Source organism: Rhagoletis zephyria, unplaced genomic scaffold, assembly GCF_001687245.7.
Source record: "Rhagoletis zephyria isolate East Lansing unplaced genomic scaffold, Rhagoletis_zephyria_1.1 Rzeph_scaffold_01057, whole genome shotgun sequence".
NCBI lineage: Eukaryota > Metazoa > Arthropoda > Insecta > Diptera > Tephritidae > Rhagoletis > Rhagoletis zephyria.
Window position 1 is genome coordinate 115,478 of NW_016158141.1, and position 21,606 is coordinate 137,083.

The 21,606-nt window shown below is 36.2% G+C and overlaps 2 protein-coding genes across 2 annotated transcripts in view; one reads left to right on the forward strand and one right to left on the reverse strand.

Annotated features, from left to right (window-relative positions):
* Nucleotides 1-21,606, reverse strand: part of Wnt5 (Wnt oncogene analog 5) — a 105,245-nt gene that overhangs the window by 80,102 nt on the left and 3,537 nt on the right. The window contains exons 3-4 of the mRNA XM_017615687.1: nt 21,136-21,229; nt 20,533-20,924 (exon numbers count right to left, since the gene is read on the reverse strand). Coding sequence (XP_017471176.1) covers nt 20,533-20,924; nt 21,136-21,229 — 486 coding nt within the window. The remainder of the gene's footprint in view (nt 1-20,532; nt 20,925-21,135; nt 21,230-21,606) is intronic.
* Nucleotides 16,947-17,668, forward strand: LOC108362626 (uncharacterized). The gene is made up of 2 exons (XM_017615685.1): nt 16,947-17,120; nt 17,469-17,668. The coding sequence occupies exons 1-2, from the start codon at nt 16,947-16,949 to the stop codon at nt 17,643-17,645; spliced, it is 351 nt and encodes a 116-aa protein (XP_017471174.1). The 3' UTR covers nt 17,646-17,668.

The window sequence follows — 21,606 nt, forward strand, 5'->3', positions numbered from 1 at the left end:
TATTGTGGCTACCGAAGTCAAGCCACAACAAAAATCAAACATGCATCCGTAAATGTGGCCTAATTACACTGTGCAACAAAATGAGAGAAATAAAAAAATAGACGAATGCGATATATGAAAATTATGAAATATCTTCCATGAATCTGAATCTTCCATTTTGTTACTAAGTCAAAATTTTTTTTTACAGTGTATTGAAGTTTTTGTACTTTGGTCACAGGTTGGACCTAAATTATTTGAAAAATTTAAAGGTCTATAGAAAAATTTACTGGTGCATAAACATTTAACCCACAGCTTCTCACCCGTGTGGGACGCTTTGACCCTTGTTTGGGTCAAATCGATACATATCAAAAAATTGTAACAGGCCGATGTCTGTACATTATAGATATTAAAGAAAAGGCAAAATCAACATTTTTTAGAATTTGTGTATGTCTGTCTTTCAGCCTGGATTGCAACAAATATGTAATCCGCCGTTTTTTAGAATTTGGAATTTTATTCATAGTGTGCTGTATTCTATAAATGAAACCCTTCCATTTGATACCTATATTGAGACGGTTGGGAAAAAATATGTATTCCGCCATTTTGGAACGGTGGCCATATTGAATTTACAAACGTTACTGAATATACATAATTATTTTGTCGCCAAATATAATGATGTTAGCCAAATTTTGGATCAAAAAGTCAACTCGGAGTAGAAAAAATTTCAATCACCACAAGATTTGGCCCAAACAAGTGTCAAAATACCAACACGGGTAAGAAACGGCGAACTAAAATTTTCCACAAAAATATGCGCCATTAAATTTAATTATCGACCCTCACAGACATAATTAATGGTAAATGTAGTTTAATAAAAGATTTTTGAGACCGTAAAAAGAATTATGATGCTTAGGGATACAACAGCAGGTGGCGCAATATTCTAGAGCTCTTCCACTTTCATAATTTCCATACCGCATTCGTGTCTTTTTTGACTGTAGCATAGTGTTGTTAATGAAAGTCGGTTGTTAATGCAGAGAGGGGCCATAGCTGTGATGATATGTACATATGTAGGTTGCAAGCGCCAAACGCTGTGTTTCCAAACAAGGCAATACAGGCAGCACTCTTGACGCCACAGGCAATGTCTACTTCCTTTTCACTTCATGCTACACTTCAAATCGTTCATGCACTTGGCTGCTCAATTAGTTCATCACCGAGGCGCATAGGCGCTGCAAAGTCGTGCATACATTCATATGCGAATATCGTCGACAGCAGGACTTGCTTGCATACTATGCGTGCGCGTGTTTTTCATTTTTTTGTTTTTGTTCGTGTATTTAGGTTGCAGTACATGCAACAAATCCATCATTTGTGCCTCAACAATCGTAAATGGACGCTTTGCCTCACACGCACACACACCTCCGAGCGCTTCCTCTCTCGTCCAGCTCGTCAGACTTTTCCTGTGGTTTCACACACATATTTATGTGCATAAATAGCTGCATTAATATTATTATGTGCCTTCATTCGCTTTGATGAAACTTTTCAAAAGTGAAATTTCATTATTGGTAGAGCGTCGCCACATAACAACACCAAAACAGCCGGCATTAAATAATGGCTGCAGCGTAAAGCGTGTCCATGTATTTTTACGCTACTGAACATCGCCACAACTTGCATAAACTGTGTGCTGAATTATTATGATTCATAACAATGCCATGATGAGTGGTGGCTTTCGGTTGCAGTAGGTTGTGTTTGTTTACTATCTATACTTAGGCTTACTGGTTAGATACCTCCTGTGCCAATTTCTGTGAAAACGCAAAATTTGGCCTATGGTCGGGTAACTCTTCGATTGCATTTAATTAATCGCGCAATGGCAAGCGCGTGATGAATGACCAAACCGGCCCGGCACGACCGTTGAGCCTCTTAACTAACCACCCGCATTTGCGAGGAGGTGGTGGGGGTTTTTGCTACCGCGCAAGCGCAACTGATAATGGCATCTATCTTGTCCATTCATCGCTAAATAGCAATAAGCATAAAGCACTAAACATGGCATGAAAGTAGTTTGTATGCACATTTGCATAGGATGTACGCCAGATGAGGAGCGTAATATCCACATGTATATATGCACATTAGGGTGGTCAAAAAATACATGCGAGAAAAAAAAAATTTAAAATGCCTAGCTCTATTTCTCTTCTTAGGTCTATTTCTCTTTAATACTAACGTTTATGTAAGTGCCTCCTTTGCGTTTCTTTAGGGTTTTGGGGGACCTTTAAAATAGCTCGTATTAAAAATTTATTAAATAAACAGTTAGGTACATTACCGGAAATCTTTTGAAGAGGAACAGAGTTTGCCGATTCAAAAATAATGATGTTCAAGGATTCTATAACATTTCTATGAAAAAGTGGTTTTTCGCCATAAAAATACATGAAAAACTTTATGGGCTTTGAGGTAGTTCTAAATATCCTTAAAAAAAAAATACGGGTAGGGGTGAGAGCTTAACATTTTTAACTTTTTTTTGGATCACCCTAATATACATACATCTAAATATTTACGCACTTATGCAACTAAAGAAATACCATGCAGGAATGTCGTTCGAGGGTAACCGCGCTCTTAACAAACCGTGTTAGAACCGTGTACGAAATACTGTTTGGCCAAATCAAGACGAAAAAGCAATTGATTAAATGGAACTATCCGGTTGAATCGGCGCCTAAGGAAGCCAAACTGGATTTATTTAAGAGAATGACTGGACAAATTTGCTAGATGTCAAAAGCAACCCCCTAATTTCCTACCTAGATTCGAACCGTGCAATGATTTTCCCTACTGGGTATCAATGCACTATTTTCAGTACTCGGTACCCGCTTTTGTGGAAATGTGGGCATGTGAATTTTTTTTATTAGTATGCGCATACCTCATATTAGGTGCTTAGAAATAGAGATTATGTCTATCTGTTTGGCATACCAATGCCAATTTTCGCAAACATTTCAAAATGTTGTGTGCACATTTGTTCATTTATCCACGTTTCTTTGATGCAATTGATTGTGAATTCGAGCGTGGAATTTAGGTGGCACGTATCCAAATATGCTTTTTATGCACTTTCATCCATATTGACTTGTGACATATGTTACTAAATAATATCCAAATTATGTACATAAGTGCAGTACATTGAATAGTTTATAAGTTAAAGGCTTGAGAGGCGGAGTTTAGGAGCTTTGATTGCTACTTGGTAATCATTGAGGAGAAATTTTTTATCTACTGGAGAGCTAGAATTAAAGTTGTCTCAGTTATGCTCAGCACACACTAATAAACTGTTGAAATAGGAGCTTGTCTTGCAGATTTAATAAACAACGTGCTAAAGCCAAACTACTGAAAACCTTAGCGATCTTCTTTTTAATGGAAGTGTGAAAGCGAAGTGAAATAACATCGTATAATACGCAATAATTATTGACTCCAATTAGCACTAACACGCCTCTTTTAAAACCGAATGTAGCAGTTTAACCAATCATAAATAAAAATGTAATTAAAAATGTATGTAGACACATCTTAAATAAGACCCGATGGGTTTGAGAACTCAAGCAAACCCAAAATTTCCTTGGTTAATCAGAAAAAACTTAATTAAATTTCTACCGTAGTCGATAAGCTAGATTTGATAAGGGTGTCCCTTTTAACCAAATCGTCTATGTATAGATCAAAACCTTTCAGCAGAGATGGCGGGTCACAAAGCCTTGCAGACCTGGGGAAACTGTAGATTCTTCCCCTTCGGTGCAAATTGTTTAGCTATTGCATAGCGTTAGTTATGGGCTGAATTGTCGCTACCCAATATTCGGTACCCAATACTTGAAAAAACTTTCGGTTCCCAATACGAAGCTAACCAACTGTCCTCCTTTTGAGCAAAAATGTCCTCCTTGTCCTCCTATTTAAGTTTTGTAGCAGTGATGAAGTTTTGAAAAAATTTCGTTCAGAATATTATTATTTCCTAATCGTACACAATCATTGTATTTAAAAGGCGTTTACATTGTTCAAATTTCAGTTGAATGATGTAAACTTTTGATTTTTCGTGCACGTATGGTATATATTTAGTTAAGTGAAGCAAGCATAATGGGCCTCACACATAAAAAGTGAGCTTAACCTTCGTCTCGATTTTCAATACAATTTCTTGAACTTAATCTCACTCCACCAGTACAAAAGTTGAGTCTGGAGCTTCCCTGGACTGGTTTTAATCCATATTTGTTTGCTGTTATGCCGCTCTAATTAGAAATTGCAACATTTCGGTACCGATTATCGAAAGAATTGGATTTTTTTTCGGTACCGGTACTTAAAATATCTACCCAGCACATCACTACACAGACTCAGACTAGACTCTTCAACAAATGAAGAATTCGAGCTGAGCCCAGTGTTGCCAGAAGGTTTATGTACCTTCACTCTAAAGCTATTTCGTTTCTCCGTAACCAAACCCCGAAATATATGCAGTCCGTAGGTGTCTAAGGCTATTAGACACTAGTAACTCGGATATCTCGCAAGGTTGAACCCGTGTAATCAATACTGTTCGAAAGTTACGAAATTTTCCATTTTTTCTTTGACTCATCTTAAAACACAAAAATTAAATTTTTTAATTTAAAAAATCCCCACTCTTCCTAATGGCTCAGAATAATCCTAAATCTAGAGAGCAACACGCTAACCTGGCAAGACCGGCTGAGCCAACTAATATGCAATTTTGTTGACACGAATATTGCGATAAACTAGTACCCAAATAAGAGTTGCGTCGATGAGCTCTTTTAAAATTACAAATGAACGTTGGAGTAAAATGAGCTTAACGCAGCCTACATATATGTATGTATATCCCAAAATAATGGCAAAATTAGTTCTCTGTCGATTTAAGAGTAAGGGTATTATGCGGACATGCAAGACTTAAAAAATTCCGCTTGAATGAATGAGCTTTCGATATTGAAGCTGCTGAAAGACAACTAAGTTCGATGATCGTACCCAGTAAGGAACAAACTTACGAGACCAAAGCGGTCATCGTCTCTAACCGCTCAAGATTTTTAACCAAAACCATTCATTACTCCATCGCTGAAACATCGCGAGTCAATCACGATAGTTAAAAAGTGCGAGTCGGGATAACTCAATCTAGATCTGCTAAAATGTCTCTTCCATATTTACATTAACGTGTAGGTATCGATACTTTAGATCGGATATCGTTTCATCACTTAGTCGTGTAGACTTTTCGATTTGTAGATCAGATAAAAATCCACCGCATTTTGAGTAGTCCCGTAAACTCGTTTTTTCGAAGCGTCCAGTAAAACCAGTACCCTCCTACTCCTTTTTTGATGGAAACATTATGCTCAAGTTTTTCCAGAAGAGAAGCAAAGGGCAGATGTAGGCAGATTTTGGCGTATTAGTGTTGAAGTTGGCTTATATCCGTCTCAAAATACACATTTTTTTTTTAATTCATAGCGAGGTGATTTAGCTAATTGCTTTCTAAAATACTTAAGTAACCACAAATGAACTTTGCAGTCCGGACACAAAAAGCACCTTCACTAATTTCCATTTTAATTGTAATATACTACATAATTACACTGAAGTTGTATCAACCGCAATCTGAATAATGAATTTTCACAGAAAAAAAGTGAAATAAGAAAACGAGCTTCAAACAATAGGAAAGGGAAATGGAAAATAGTAATTTAAAAGGAGACGCCACTTGCATTTGTAAATCTTTTATTATCGCAATCCCTCAGCTAGGTTACAGCCCTAAGCTAATAGTGACTAATTTAATATCAAAAATCAGAGCTGATGGAAGCAACAAAGAGAAAACCCCGTTTTGCGCTCTTCGTGCGATACCGCGCGCCATTGCTAAATGCTTATAGATCTGTATGCAGATATGTATGTATGTAATTCGTTTTACCCTGTACTCGTAATTAGGTGATTTGCATTCAAGCGAACGTTGTGCCACAAATTAATGTGGCACAATGTCAAGCCATACAAGGTAAAGTGAAGAAAAGAGGAGAAAATAGTAAAGAAGGACCACGCAGGTGGAAGGAGTGTAGCCTCGAGCAAATGTTTAATTGAAAAAGCAACCCAAAGCAAAGAAAAGGAAAAAAGTTAGTCGAGAATTACGAAACCTTGGAGTAGTGTATGTAACAGGCTGGCAAAAAAACGTGCAAACGAAATGCGTTGACGTGGTCGACTGGGCAATTGGATTGGATTCACAAGCAACTAAACACATCCATAACTATATACATACTTAACTAGCAGTCAGGTAGTAGATCCAAAGCACGACTATGCAACAGATAAGCGCTATGCGTGCGGTCGGCCAACGTGACAATGGTGCGGCGAAAATGGCCGGAGCAAAAAAATGGGAATCTCAAGTATGAATATTAAATACGACACTTTGTGGTTAATTACAAAGAAAAAATTGTGAGAGGTGGAAAAAATGGGGAAATGGGAAATGCAACAGAAACATGGCAGCAATGGGCGAAAATATACATAGTAGAAGCTGCAAAAGATAGCGGTGGTGATCTCAGCTCAGCTCAGCAGTGCACGAATAACGGTTGGGCAAACGGAATGAAAATTGAGGGAAAACAAATCAGCAGAAAAAGAAAAGAAAAAAGAAATAGAAATAGAATAATGGCGGAATTGAAATGCTCGTAGCCAAGTTTTGTGGTCAACGATGTTAGCATAATTTATGCACGAGCGGATATCATTGCTACAGTCGCACTGCAGCGGTGTTTACTTACAAACATACTCGTAGGTTAAAAGAAGTAAGGGGTCTAAGTTCGGGCGGAGCCGAACATTAAATACCCAGCGCAAGTATTAAATATAGTTTTCTTTACTTTTCCAAAAACTGCCGCTACATCGCAAGCGCGGTGGTTTCACCCCTATTTCAAACAGCTTCGATAGAACGTTCACCGCAGATATAATAAGATAAATTTATGTAGTTACATGCGGGCGGTATCACGCTCATTTTCCAAATTTATTTTAAGTATCTTTTTTAAGTAAATTAACGATTTTAAATTTCGAAATATCAAATTTTCAAGAGTTTCTGAAATTTATGGTGGTCGTAATTTTAGTCGGATTTCAATAATCTTCAACGTTTTGCTACACATACACATATGTGGTCACCAGTGCCAACCCGATTTTCCAAAATTTTATCATAAACGTATTTTTTGCTACAGAATTACTGAAAACATATATTTTGATTATCTAAATTAGTTTCAGTATTTACCAGGGACGTGAACCGGCTTTGAACCGAAAACCCGCTTTTTTATTAATCAACTGAACCATTAACCGAACCGAAATTTTCCATAAATGTTTGATACGAACTGAAAACCGAACCACTTTGCATAAAAGTTTAAAGGTTCGTTTAAACTAATTTTCAATTTACATACATAATTTACATTTAATCCCTTATATGGGATGTGGGCGTGGTTTTTGTCCGATTTTGCGCATTTTCAATGACATCCGTCCTACGCTCAAAAGAAGTATACATACATACATACCAAGTTTCGTTAAGATATATCACTCGAGTTATCGTGTGCATGCATTTGTCTCTATCTATCTCGATTCGTTTTGCCTTTTACAAACAACCGTTATGTGAAAAAAGTTATAATACCCTTGTGCACAAGTGCGCTCGGGTATAAAAAGCCAGCCAGCCAGTTAGACAGTCAGTCAGCCAACCAGTTAGGTAGTTAGTTGGTTAGTGTGCGTGTTAGTGCAAAGCCGTCAGCGTTGAGGATGAATGACGCGAGGGAAAACAAATTACAATGTGCAAATAGTAGTGAAGGCAACAAACCGCAGCGCCGCAGCGCCACAGCAGCACCAACAGCTAAGAATAAACACAAAGTATGCGCACTAGCGACTAAATGAGCGACCAGAAAGCAGCAGCAAAAACATTGAAATTGAACGAAATGCAAATGCGAGTCAAATTGCTGCTGCAACATAACCTAAGTGGTGTCATTAAAAAAAAAAAAAAATGCTAGGTAAAGGAAGGAAAGAAGGTTGAAAGGATTGAGCCACAAAACGGTGCAACAAAAAATATTGCACTAAATAAACATGGAAATGGCTATAAAAAATGCTAAATGATGTATAGAGCGAAGTAGTGGAAAATATTATGCGAGATAATGGGGGGAAAATCTAAGTGAATGGAAAATTTCAGGAAAGGAAAGCAATTAAAAGGTAAACAAATGTGAATGCGAATAAAAAATTAAGTAAAAAGTAGTACAGTGATTTAGATAGCAACAGTACAACTGGGGCAGCAGCTAGAAAATAAAAACTAAAAATTAAATAAAAAATAAAAGTAATTTAGAATTTAGAATTTGCATCAGCGCGCCAAATATAACAAAAATCGCAACCCCAACACTTTGCCAGAAATGAAATGTGGAAAAGTAGAACAGGCAGCGAGCGTAAAGGAAATGCCGAAAACACTGCATACATAGTAGGCGACTGAGGTGAACGTAACCTTACAGTCAGGGACGCTGGAACGTAACATGCCAAAAAAACAGAAAATGAATAATTTCAAAAATCTTATAATTTATTACGACTTAAAAGTACATTGGCTATGGTAATACCACTTTAGTGCTGACTATTTGCTAATTTAGTATTGTGACGCTAGCGATACTCGTAAGCTTATTACCATGAAATTTGTGCTAGTGAACCAAATACATATGTATTGGTATACTAAATGCAATTAAAAAAAAAACAATAGCAGATTTAGAGAAATGTAAATAAAACAATTATATTTATTAAGCTTTAAACGCTTATTACGGCACACAGTGGTTCAGACCCATAAATTTTTTGGAGAAAATTAGAAGGAGCAGTAGGGATGTTATTCTTATCTCGAAGATTTACAAAATAATTACCCAATGCTGGGGAATATAAAAACCGAATTTTCGGTCTTCGGTTAAAACAAAAAAAGGATTAACACCTAAATTAAAAAAGACGGGAAAATATCATTAACCAAATTAAAAACAAATGGTTTTCGGAAACACCAATCTTATTTGAACATTCCTAAGGAGTAGACGTAGGGCTTAAATTTTTCGTATATAACCTCTAAGGACATAAATCAAGAAAAATATAAAAATCGGTGTGAACGGTTTATTTTAAAGCATACCTGCCATACAAACCTAACCTCAAAAAAGCCTTAAAAATATCAATCAAAGGGCACCAAGGAATGTAGAACTCTGAAATTTCGTCCATATATACTTGTGCAAGCTGAGTTACGCAAAAAGGGAAAGCAAAAACTCTATATATGTTTATAAAAGCGGTGGCTAGCGGTGGGTAAAACTGTGTGGCCATCAAGCTTAAAATCAGAAAAATTTATTTTTACTCTCGATGCAGCATGACAGGTTTTGATAAAAGTAGGCAAAAAAATTTACTTAGCCCAGTAAACATTTTGTCAAGAACTCTTTCTGTAATGTTTGGAGATTTATTTTTAAGAATTTAAGAATTGTTGAATAATTACAAAAATTCCTTTCCACATCCGTAGATGTAGTTGGAGAAAACTTAAACAAATGTAATTCTGCTGGGGCGTACTTCGATAGATCATCACTCCTAGTTGTGCAGCCAGTAAACAATACAACTTTTATATTAGCAATTGTGGTATAGCCAGGGTTTCTGGTCAAAATACTTTCAAGTTTTTTGAATATATGTACGTATATTTGTGCTCAACATTTGGTAATGCTCTTTCACAGTTGTCACAATTTCCAAACTTTCTTTCAATGTCAAACCTTTTGTTTGAAGCTTAGTATGTATAATATCAAAAAGCAGGCAAAATTTGCCCTAATGAACGCCAGATTTATTCTGATTTCTTCAAGATCTAGCAGTATAAAGGCGAATCCATAGAACTCAGCTTGTTTCACAATAGATAAATAAAGGAATTAGTGGTCACATGAAAATGCGTCAAGATTTTTTGTATGATAAAATGAGCAGGAAAGAATGTTACTCATACGCCATTTTGACTTCAACAACACTCTTTCCAGCACATATTTCAAACAAGAAATCCACGGAAGGTTCAACACGGATTGGTTACTGAAACTCATTGCCCAGAGTGCGTAAGCTCGCAAGAATAATAATAGATTGATTAAGTAGATTGACAATAAGTAAGTGTTTGGCTGAGCTTCTGCGCCTTAATGTTGACACTCAAAGAATAGGGACCTACAATTTTAAGTCGACTACGGACGTTGATTGTATTTTTATGGAAAAAATTGCGTTTTTTTTTTTGGCTTTGGCAATTCAAAGGCAGATGTCGCTGATCGCCTCAGTTCTTCGAAATTGTCGAACTGGTAGGCACATACTAGTTAATGAACTAGTATTTTTTCTAACTGGTTTGGCTTTTCACTGCAGGGGAATGGCAACGAAAACCACGGAGATGATGATAATCTGAGTCTGCCAATCCGCGTTGAAGAAATCGATGTCCCGTTAGACCGCGCATTACAAAATTGAAAGAAAAATAGCACAACTCACAAAAAAAACTGTCGTCGTCTATGGTCTGCGCTATTTATTCAAGCATCGCAGCGAGTAGCGGCTAGGTTGCATTCACCAACTCTTTGTCGGATGAGCGCATGCCTTGACTACTCGAGTTTAAGTGTGTTCTGCCCAATCCACACGATGGGCGACTCTGCGATTTACGCCAACTACCGAGAGATCAGCCCGGAAAGCATCGAAGCATCATATCGTGGGTATTGTGTCAAAGCTATAGTTACGGTGACCATCCGTCCTTTATTATACGGGACAGTCCTCTTTTTTGACCCATTGTCCTGGTAATTTACTTATTTTATACGGGACGCCAAATGTTCTGTATTTCTTTTGATGTCCTTTATTTGTCCCGTATTCGGTGTTCCGACGCCTTAACAGCTCATTAAAATGGCCTATGACCGAGTTTTAAGCGATGTTGTTATATAATCGTAATTTATTATTTTCTAATCTGAATGCCTGTAATTCGAATCAAGGAATACATACAGTGGCCAAAATAGAAATTAGGACTCGATATTTTAGTAAGTTTTGGCTATTTTTCCTTAGTTTTTGTAATTGGTATTATTTATTTTATAAAAGTAAAGCTCTTTTTCCTAACAAATTTTCAACTTTGTGCAAAATACTATATAAAATAAATCGGAAATTTTTCACCAAAATTTCAAACTTTTTAATTAGAATCTTCAGAAAAAAATTTGGTTTGCAGTTTTGTAACTCATTAAAATTGAGTATAATAAAGTGCGAGTTGAAAGTGTTGCTTATTTGCTTCTCTTTCAACAAAAATGGTCGAACATACATACTTTGTATGAAAAAATTCGTTACACCGTAAGCAAAAAAAAAAATCCAAAAATTAGTGGTAAGCCTTACCGACTTAAAATTGCACTTTATTATACTAAAATTTAACGAATTTTTTAACAAATTTTACAGGGTAAAAATCTCAAGAAAATTATCCTACAAATTTGTGATGTTACTATAAGGATACTGTTTCAGGAAAAACAGTGTGGAAAATATTTTCAAAACTATTTTTGTCCCGTATTAGGCAGTCATAAATATGGTCACCGTAGCTATAGTCCACCGTCAATAAACTGATTGAGCATTATGAGTGCGGCTTTGTATCTGGTACATCCACCATAGACTCGGTATTCACCAGACGGCAAATATTTGGTGAGCCTCGCGGGATGGTAATAGAACCATACCTGTATCGATTGTTATCGATTTCAAAGCCGCTTCGATAGCATGAAAAGAAGTTGCGATTATGCAGAGATGTCTGAATTTGGTATACCTGATGAACAGTGCCATATACTCAGTCAGAAATGGGAAGAACCGCTCCGAGCCATTCGATGCCAAATGATTTATTTTAGCTTTAGTTGGAGAAGATAATAAGAACTGCCGAACTGAATTGCGCAGGCACACTTTAAAACGACGACATTGGACACCCTGGGGAAAATTTAAGCTTGTGCGTGCCTTCCTTAGACGTTCGAACGGATTCACTGCAATCATTGCAACCAGGAAAAAGCTGCGCATAAACGATGTGTTATCAGTGCTTCTTCCCCCGAGTGTGCTAATTTCAATGAATATATAAAGCCAGATTACGCTGATAGCACATCAACAAAATGAGAAAAAATCAGCTAAAAATTTAAGTGAAATGAGGCATGTGTGTGAAATATGAAGCGTTCGAAAGGCAGATGTGACTAAAGCAGTGTGGAGTAGAAAAGCTAAGCATTCACAAAGTGCCTAACTACGAGCAGATCAGCAGAGCGAAAAATCCGTTATATGCACGCATATCGCCAGTAACAGCTGTTGCTGTTGGTTGCTTATGTTATGCGGCCTGCATTCAAAACTGCTGTTATGAGAGCTTTGAGACTTTTGTGCAATTGCAGATGGTATCGCTGGATGTTTTCATTTGAATGCAGACTCACGTGCCATTCAGCCATTTCACATTTTCTCATATGTAGTGTAGATGTGTCGCGCATGTTGTTTACAACATACACACATATGTACATACTCACATGGCGTGTGCAACAAGCCATGGAAGGACACTAAGATCTACCACTGATAAGATTTTTTGATGAAAAAAGCAGCTAAAAGCCACTATCCCTGGTGTATTTGCAAGTGAAAAGCTACAAAAACAGACACAGCAAAATCGTCTTCACTTATATTAGAGCGAAATGAAGCTTCTAAACGTTTACAAATATACAGACGATATGAATGAAAGGACGAAGCGACGAATGAATGCCGACTGATGTGTGCAGTCAAATGGAGCACATGCGCTTGCGCCTCGAAATATGCAACATGCGATGGAAGCTAACGCATTTGCAACTATTCTACATATGCATATACCTACATTAGGGTGGGTAAATTTATACTGGAGATTTTTGCGACCATGCGCGTATAGCACAAAATAAATCTACATGTAATTCTAAGCAATTTTTTCAATTTATAGTTTTCCGAATTGCGAAAATAGTTTTCTTAGCATTTTGCTGTCGTGTGGTAAAAAAGTGCTTAAATGTTGTATAAAAACATACTGTAAGGGGTTTTTTTGTATGAGAAATCCCTTTCTGCACTTATCTTCCGCCAGAGGGCACAGCAGTGAAATTTTCAAATTTTCTACGAAAACTATTTTTGCAATTTGGCAAACTCCAAATGGATTCTAGACCCATAGTGTCTTCCGCAAAGTTGCTTAGAATTACATGTAGAATTCTATACAAACATTGTAAAAAAATTTAACCACCCTAATATACACATGTGCATACATTTGCATGTGTATATGTATTTGTATGAGTGTGCATTGCGTTTGCTTACGTGGAAAAGTGAACGCATATCGGTGAATGCCGCATTCAAAGTCGTGCTTTCGTCCCCTTCCGTCCCTCGCCCTTGCCAATCACTTGTTTATGCAAAGAAAAGCACTGCAATACAGCTGCAGCAATTGCAATGTTATCACGTGACACGAAAAAGTGAAAACACATGCCACTGCGACGTGTGGCACAGCCAGAGCTCACATGTGTTCTAGCATATTTACGCAAACGAGACAAACATACATTCATACATATGCTGTAGTCTGAAAAGCGGATATCCTTTATGCAGCCGCTATTGAAACGCTTCCGCTGTGTGGCTTCGTTTCGCCTCACCTCGCCTTTTTTCTACTTGGTGCCTTCACTGCAGCACTTTTACTTGATTTCCGTCGCTACCCTGCAAAAATCGCGACTACGCCATGAATGCATGTAAAGAGTATTCCCTAAGGGTCAAGGAGTACTCCTAAAATTAACCACGATTCATATAAAAAATGTGGTCCAATTAACATTGCGATTCCCTATGGCAGGACTATTTATTCCAGCTCTGCATTACATCAGAGTAGCACAAAACTACTCCAACATATTAACAAAGGTATTGTTGATATATATTTTTTCGTTTGTACACGCATTTGTTTTTCACTTCGCAGATGCTTTTTCGCAATTAATAAAAACCAAAAACAAAAATAAAAATAAAAAATTACATGTTGCCTCGGACGGCATACGGACCCGAACCTGCTGGGGCTAACAAATAACAGCAAGCATCTCTTCACGTTTAGCACACATGTAACTGTGCTTTGAAAAGCTCAACTTCAATCACATTTCGTTAAAAGACGAGCAGTGATTGGGTAAAAGCTTAAACAGACGGCAGCGTTGATCCGGATTAACTCGGACTTAATCCGGATCAACTGCATTTAATTCCCGAGTTGATCCGGATCAACGCTACCGTCTGTTTATGCTTTCACAATAAGCTGATGCAGAGACACGAGTTGGTCCGCTACAGCATGACAGAGGAGCACTTTTGTAAGTACTCCAATATGCCACAAATAGACTACATGGTCCAACGATGATTTTTGCAGGAAGACGCCACCAGAGCTTTTGTTGTCTTTCTTGCAGTGCAACACCTACAGAGATACAAATACTCTATGTCTACTATATGTATTATGTATGTATGTGTGTGCGTTCCGNCCTGCTCGCTTGCCAAGAGAGTTGGCTTTCATTTTTTATATGACGCACCGCTCTGGTGCAGTGAATTATGAAAATACGCCAACGTTAAGCAAAGGCTAAAGCTGTAGAATCCGCACACCACTTTGCGCCAGCGCACTTCTTCCACAAATATTCGTGCAAACACAGAAGTAACCGCTTTGTATTCTTTGTTTAGCTTCTTTGTAAGCAAGTAAAAGTAAATCTGTGTTCTTTCCTGCCACAAATTTTACGCTCGACCCTCGCTCGCAACCTCGAGCAAACACACACACTCACACACACACCCACACACATGCAGGCTTACTCAGACGCACCTCCTCCACCTTTGCTTACTTTGGTTTATAAAATTTCCGCTTTGGCGGTTTTTAGTGTAATAAAACTAAAAGTAATTTAATTTTTTTATAATAATTTTGTTTTTCTTCAGCGTGTCTTTCCACCCCTGTTGTCCTCCCCGAAACCCTTCGCTCCCTTCAAATTCGCATTCATATGTATGTGTGGGTGTGTTGGCTCCTTGTGCCTTTTCGGTTGGTCGCCTTACGGCATTCAGTTTGTAGAATGTTTTTCAGATAAATTTTCGGTTTGCTTTATGCATTTTGCTAGCTGGCTGGCTGGCTGGTTGCTGCATTTGTTAGCCGCAGGTGCTGCCAGCTTCCAACTAGCCAACCGCTTCTTTCTATTCATACGAAAATGCTGCGCTTTCTTTAATGGTTTGTAACCTTAACCTGTCTGGCGGCTTTATTCGCCTTTTGCTCGTACTCTAAGTGCTTCCTTTTTTTACGAAATTTATTTGTAAAATTTTCTGAGAATTTTTCAGTCTGTTTGCTCCGTTCTCTGGCTTTTGGGAATTATAAAGTTGAAGCTAAATTTAATTTTGAAACTTCTGAGCTATGTAACTGCAATTGGCCAGAAAAAAAAAATAGCGAAGTAAATATTTATGCAGAGATTAGTATTTATTCCAATAAAGCGCTAGAGAACTAATGCCACAATTGGTGACTTGTTGCAGGGCAGCACAATTCTGGTCCTCCAAAGATGATAAATATCGCTGGCTTTGAATAGGTATTTAATCCTAGCAAAACTGACCATTCATATGCAATTACAGTAACCATTAATTTAAGGGGATACAAGAGAAATTTTTTCTTAATACAATTTTTTTTATTCAAAATTTATAAACGCTTATTAAATGTCCGGTTAACCCAAACCGGAGGTTAGAGCTCCAGTTAAATACAACGACTGCTTCATCGAAAACGTCGCTAATGATGTTTAACGAGGAGTAAGTGATAACCAGACATTGTTTTAGTCTAAGGGCCGTTTTCATCATCTCTGGTTAACACTAACCGCAGGCTAAACATCATTATTGACTCCCTGTTATATATTATGGACTCGATCACATCGATAGAGTATACATTCTTAAGTACGTCGAGCCCTGAACTAAACTCTTTTCCAAGTTCATGGAATAATTCGCAATTTCGCTGACGTAAACTTGGGTCATGCTATTCAAAATCGGATCTAAAGTAAGTTGACCAAGTTCCTTATTTAATACCACCACTTCCGTCAGAATTAGTAGCCGAGCCGTTTAATGTGTAACAGTTTGATAGCAAATGATAAGATTTAAGGCAGTACTGCAGCGTTTTACAGTAGCCAGCAAATATTGCTTTGGCGGTGATAATGACAATAAAAAAGTGGTAATATTGTCAACAAATTATTTCTTGGTTCATATTTATCGCCCTGCCTAGAACTTGCCGAAACACTGTGATTGATAAGAAAAAAGTTCCCACAAAAAAAAAGCTGTCAATAACGGTTATGAATTAAATGAAATTGTGAGAATATCCGTAAGGTATAATAAAATTCTTATCAATTCAATAGCAGTAAGTATACACTCTAAGACTTTATAGTGATAATTTAATCTGACCAATATAGTGTATGTGGATACATTTCCCAGAAATATTAGTTTGATAAACAATTACTGTTACTCACAAAATTGAGGGTACGGCTCTTTTTTGTTAATATTCGCAATGTTTTAGATGGTAAAAATTTTCAGACTTTTCTTTTATGAAAAAAATACGTAGGACAGACAGCCAGCAAAAAAAAAATTCATAAATCAACGCGAATTTTTAGATATCATTTGAAATTTGCACATTATTATATTAAAATCGAATGGACTTTAAAACCGCATACCTGCATTCATTTCGGAAATTCGTATTAAAAAGTTCGCGATTTTGCTAAAACTTTGCGGATTTTTCGTAAATTTTGTACACAATATCATATCTTGGATTTAAATGTACTTTGCTAAAATATAAGCCATATTTTAAAACAAAATTAACAATCAAATTTTAACGTGTAAAACATTGCGAATATTAACAAAAAAGAGCCGTTCGCTCAATTTTGGGAGTAACTGTATGAAAACTTTCCTTTAGTATAAAAACCGGACGAACTGGTTAAAAACCAGCAGTACCTGCTGTCAACTATTAGTGAATAACTTGAAATTTTGCTTCATTTGGTCAAAAGTATTAAAAATTAAAAAAAAAAAACATGAAAATCATTGTCCAGGTTTGCGTTATATTTGCCATCGTCGCCATTGCTTACTCAGCGAGCACATCATGGGGCATACAAAACGCTACTGATTCGCTTATACTCAGTAAAAATGTAGTTTACCCAGCTATTCGCAATACTGCACAGACACATTACTTCAGTATTCCGCAATCGGTAAGTCTGAGCAATATTTTTTTTAATATCATTAAATTCATCACAGCAGTTAAACTTTCTTCTTTACTTGCAGTACCAAAGTAATAACAAATTAATCAGCGCTATTTACTTGCAAGATCAATTCATANATATTTGCCATCGTCGCCATTGCTTACTCAGCGAGCACATCATGGGGCATACAAAACGCTACTGATTCGCTTGTACTCAGTAAAAATGTAGTTTACCCAGCTATTCGCAATACTGCACAGACACATTACTTCAGTATTCCTCAATCGGTAAGTGTGAGCAATATTTTTTTTAATATCATTAAATTCATCACAGCAGTTAAACTTTCTTCTTTACTTGCAGTACCAAAGTAATAACAAATTAATTAGCGCTATTTACTTGCAAGATCAATTCATTAATGGCTCGGGTCCAACAAACTCCTTGATTTGGGGTGGTCCTGGTTGGACGTATGCTACAATTCAAATGAGAACTCAATCTAATAGTGGTCTTAATGTAACTGTTGTTGTTTACGGTAAATAGATAAGTGTTGAAATAAAGGAAAATATATGTAGGAATAATGCCTTTTAATTTAAACTATCTATGTACTAGGGTCGGCCAGTAGGGCCGTGACTTTTTCAATAAGGGATTGTTCATAGGCTTAAAAGCTATTTACATATTTCTAAACAATTTGCCTTTATGTCTAACCAAACAATTCGCACAGCGTTTCTTCAACTTCGTGATGACCTTGTGATCATCAATCAATCGTGAGTAAACACAGCACGCGTCTTGTTCTTAGTAACTACTGAAAATGTGACGCCATGAAATCGCAGTCTCTTCGGTTTGGATTTTGGATGACAATTATTTAATTTTTTTTCGGTATTATCTTTCTGTTATCAGTCAGTCGAAGTCCAGCCACTTGACAGCATAGGATGAAATCATCTACGCAAAAATAATTTATATTTTCTTTGGTCTTTTGTGTTTTATGTTAGTTTTGCTTTTAAGTTTTTCTTTTTTCTTTTAATAGTCCCTGAAGATGACTTTCGTTGAGAGCCGAAATATCGGACATTTGTAAAAACAAAAAAAAAACTTGACCTCAGGCTCGAAAAGAAACCAGAAAAAATATCTATAACTAAAGGTCGATTAAATAAATTCTTACATAGATAAATATTATTTTTAATTTAACTTGACTTTTAAGAACTTATTTACTTTTTTTCTTTTTTTTTAATTGAATTATATTTTAGTTTTTAAATCTAATTATGTTTTTGTTTTTAAATTTAGTTATCTTTAAGCTTTTAACGTTTTTGAAACTTATTTTATGAACTTTTCCTTTTTAATTTAATTTTTTCTTTTAAGTTTTAGAGATAATTTTTTTAAGGAGAAAAAATATTTTGTTTTCTGGTATAATATTTAGAAACTTATTTAATTTTTTCTCTATTTTTTATCTCTTGCGTTGTTATTTAATTTTCTTTTGATTTTTAAACGAAAAATATTCATTTTAATTTACATAATTTAATTTTTAAAAACTCATTTAAGTTTTTTTCTTTTTTTTAGTCTAATTATCGTTTAGTTTTTAGATTTTATTGTTTACAAAAAAATTAACTGTATTTTCTGTGTTTTCGTTTTTTCTTAAATATTTTTTTTTTTCATTCTAAATTTCGTTTTGTGTTAATCTTTGGATTCTGTTCTTAAATTTTTTTTTTCATTTAATTTTTGGAAACTTTTTGTTTGTTTTTGTAAAGGAAAAAAAATGCAATTTATTTAATTTTTAGAAAACTTATTGCTAAAAGACAAACAGGTTAGCGCTAAGACCCCCTCGTTNTTTACATAATTTAATTTTTAAAAACTCATTTAAGTTTTTTTCTTTTTTTTTTAGTCTAATTATCGTTTAGTTTTTAGATTTTATTGTTTAAAAAAAATTAACTGTATTTTCTGTGTTTTCGTTTTTTTCTTAAATATTTTTTTTTTCATTCTAAATTTCGTTTTGTGTTAATCTTTGGAATCTGTTCTTAATTTTTTTTTCATTTAATTTTTGGAAACTTTTTGTTTGTTTTTGTAAAGGAAAAAAATTCAATTTATTTAATTTTTAGAAAACTTATTGCTAAAAGACAAACAGATTAGCGCTAAGACCCCCTCGTAAGCAGATCTTTCAATTAGTCTTTCGAAATACAGAAAATAGCGCTTTCAAGATAGATGCCAGATACGTCTTTCGAAAGACTGTGGTGAGCTGGAAGCCAGTTGGCAAAATTGCCCTGTTGGCATGGCTAAGTTTTTTCGGTTCTGCGATCAGGTGGTATTGATGCTAAACAAGAAGACCCTGCCGTTCGTAGAAAATACGGCCACGATTAAAAACTGCCCATTGTCTAATAGCTATTGCCGAAATAAAACATATTTAATGGGTTATAACAGAGACCAAAAAATCGAAATCCCGACCACACTTGGGAATGTATATGTAAGATTACATTCCATGAGAATAATTTGGATACTTGGAAATAGAGATAGTTAGAATGNGGTTCTGCGATCAGGTGGTATTGATGCTAAACAAGAAGACCCTGCCGTTCCTAGAAAATACGGCCACGAAAACTGCCCATTGTCTAATAGGTATTGCCGAAATAAAACATATTTAATGGGTTATAACAGAGACCGAAAAATCCAAATCCCGACCACACTTGGGAATGTATATGTAAGATTACATTCCATGATAATAATTTACATATGTACTTGAAAGTAGAGATAGTTAGAATAAATATCAAATAGATAATCAAGTCCACTCACCTGTATGGCCGCTCTCGCTCCACGACTTATCGCTGGCATAACGCTCGTATGCAAAACGCATTGTTTCTTTTGCCCATATGTCATGCCGTCGACTAGATAGCAATTGTCGGGATTCAAATCTATTGGCTCCGAATACGCCGGCACCGTCGGACTTGGCGTACTGCTGTTATTTGTCGAAGATGTGACACTTCGATCTCCACTCGAAACGACGAAATCCCGATTACCCGTTATGACCGCATCACGCTCCAAATAGCTCGGTCCATATTTGGCGGCAAACTTATCATTATTGCTAGCGCGACGTCCTTGTATACCGGCACCAATATTGCGTCGTTTATGATGCGAACGTATGGAACGTGAAAGCAATTGTAATTCGCCTTCGTCAGCACGTATTGAAGGCGTCGGAGTTGTTTCCCTGCTCTCATTGTACGGTATCTTGAATGAGTCAGGTATTTCGATGGACACCGCAAAGCGTTTTGTGTTGTTCAGCGTCTGAATGTAGGGTTCGTAGTGCGGCCGTAGATATTCACGTTGCTCGCGCAACAATTGCTCACGATGGCGCTGACGTNTGTAAGATTACATTCCATGAGAATAATTTGGATACTTGGAAATAGAGATAGTTAGAATGAATATCAAATAGATAATCAAGTCCACTCACCTGTATGGCCGCTCTCGCTCCACGACTTATCGCTGGCATAACGCTCGTATGCAAAACGCATTGTTTCTTTTGCCCATATGTCATGCCGTCGACTTGATAGCAATTGTCGGGATTCAAATCTATTGGCTCCGAATACGCCGGCACCGTCGGACTTGGCGTACTGCTGTTATTTGTCGATGATGTGACACTTCGATCTCCACTCGAAACGACGAAATCCCGATTACCCGTTATGACCGCATCACGCTCCAAATAGCTCGGTCCATATTTGGCGGCAAACTTATCATTATTGCTAGCGCGACGTCCTTGTATACCGGCACCAATATTGCGTCGTTTATGATGCGAACGTATGGAACGTGAAAGCAATTGTAATTCGCCTTCCATTCTAACTATTTCTATTTCCAAGTGTCCAAATTATTCTCATGGAATGTAATCTTACATATACATTCCCAAGTATGGTCGGGATTTCGAATTTCCGGTCCCAGCTATAACCTATTAAATATGTACTATTTCGGCAATACCTATTAGACAATCGGCAGTTTTTAATCGTGGCCATATTTTCTAGGAACGGCACAGCCTTATTGTTTAGCATAAATACCACCTGACCGCCTTTGGCAATTTTGGCAACAGGCCAGATGTATCTGGCATCCATTTTGAAAGCGTTATTTTCTGTATTTCGAAAGACTAATTGAAAGACTTGCTAACGAGGAGGTTAATCTGATTGTCTTTTAGAAATAAGTTTTCTAAAAATTAAATAACTTGCATTTTTTTGCTTAACAAAAACAAACAAAAAGTTTCCAAAAATTAAATGAAAAAAAAAGTTTAAGAACAGAATCTAAAGATTAACACAAAACGAAATTTAGAATGAAAAAATATATATTTAAGAAAAAAACTAAAACATACATAAAATACAGTTGATTTTTTTTAAACAACAAAATCTAAAAACTAAACGATAATTCGACTAAAAAAAAGAAAAAATTAAATGAGGTTTTAAAAATTAAATAATGTAAATTAAATTGAATATTTTTCGTTTAAGTATCAAAAGAAAATTAAAAAGTAAAGCAGGAGATAAAAAAT

Coding starts and splice junctions, on each gene's coding strand:
- LOC108362626 (XM_017615685.1), top strand. CDS start 16,947: ATGAAAATCATTGTCCAGGTTTGCGTTATATTTGCCATCGTCGCCATT. Junction 17,121..17,468: donor ACTTCAGTATTCCGCAATCG/GTAAGTCTGAGC, acceptor CTTTACTTGCAG/TACCAAAGTAATAACAAATT.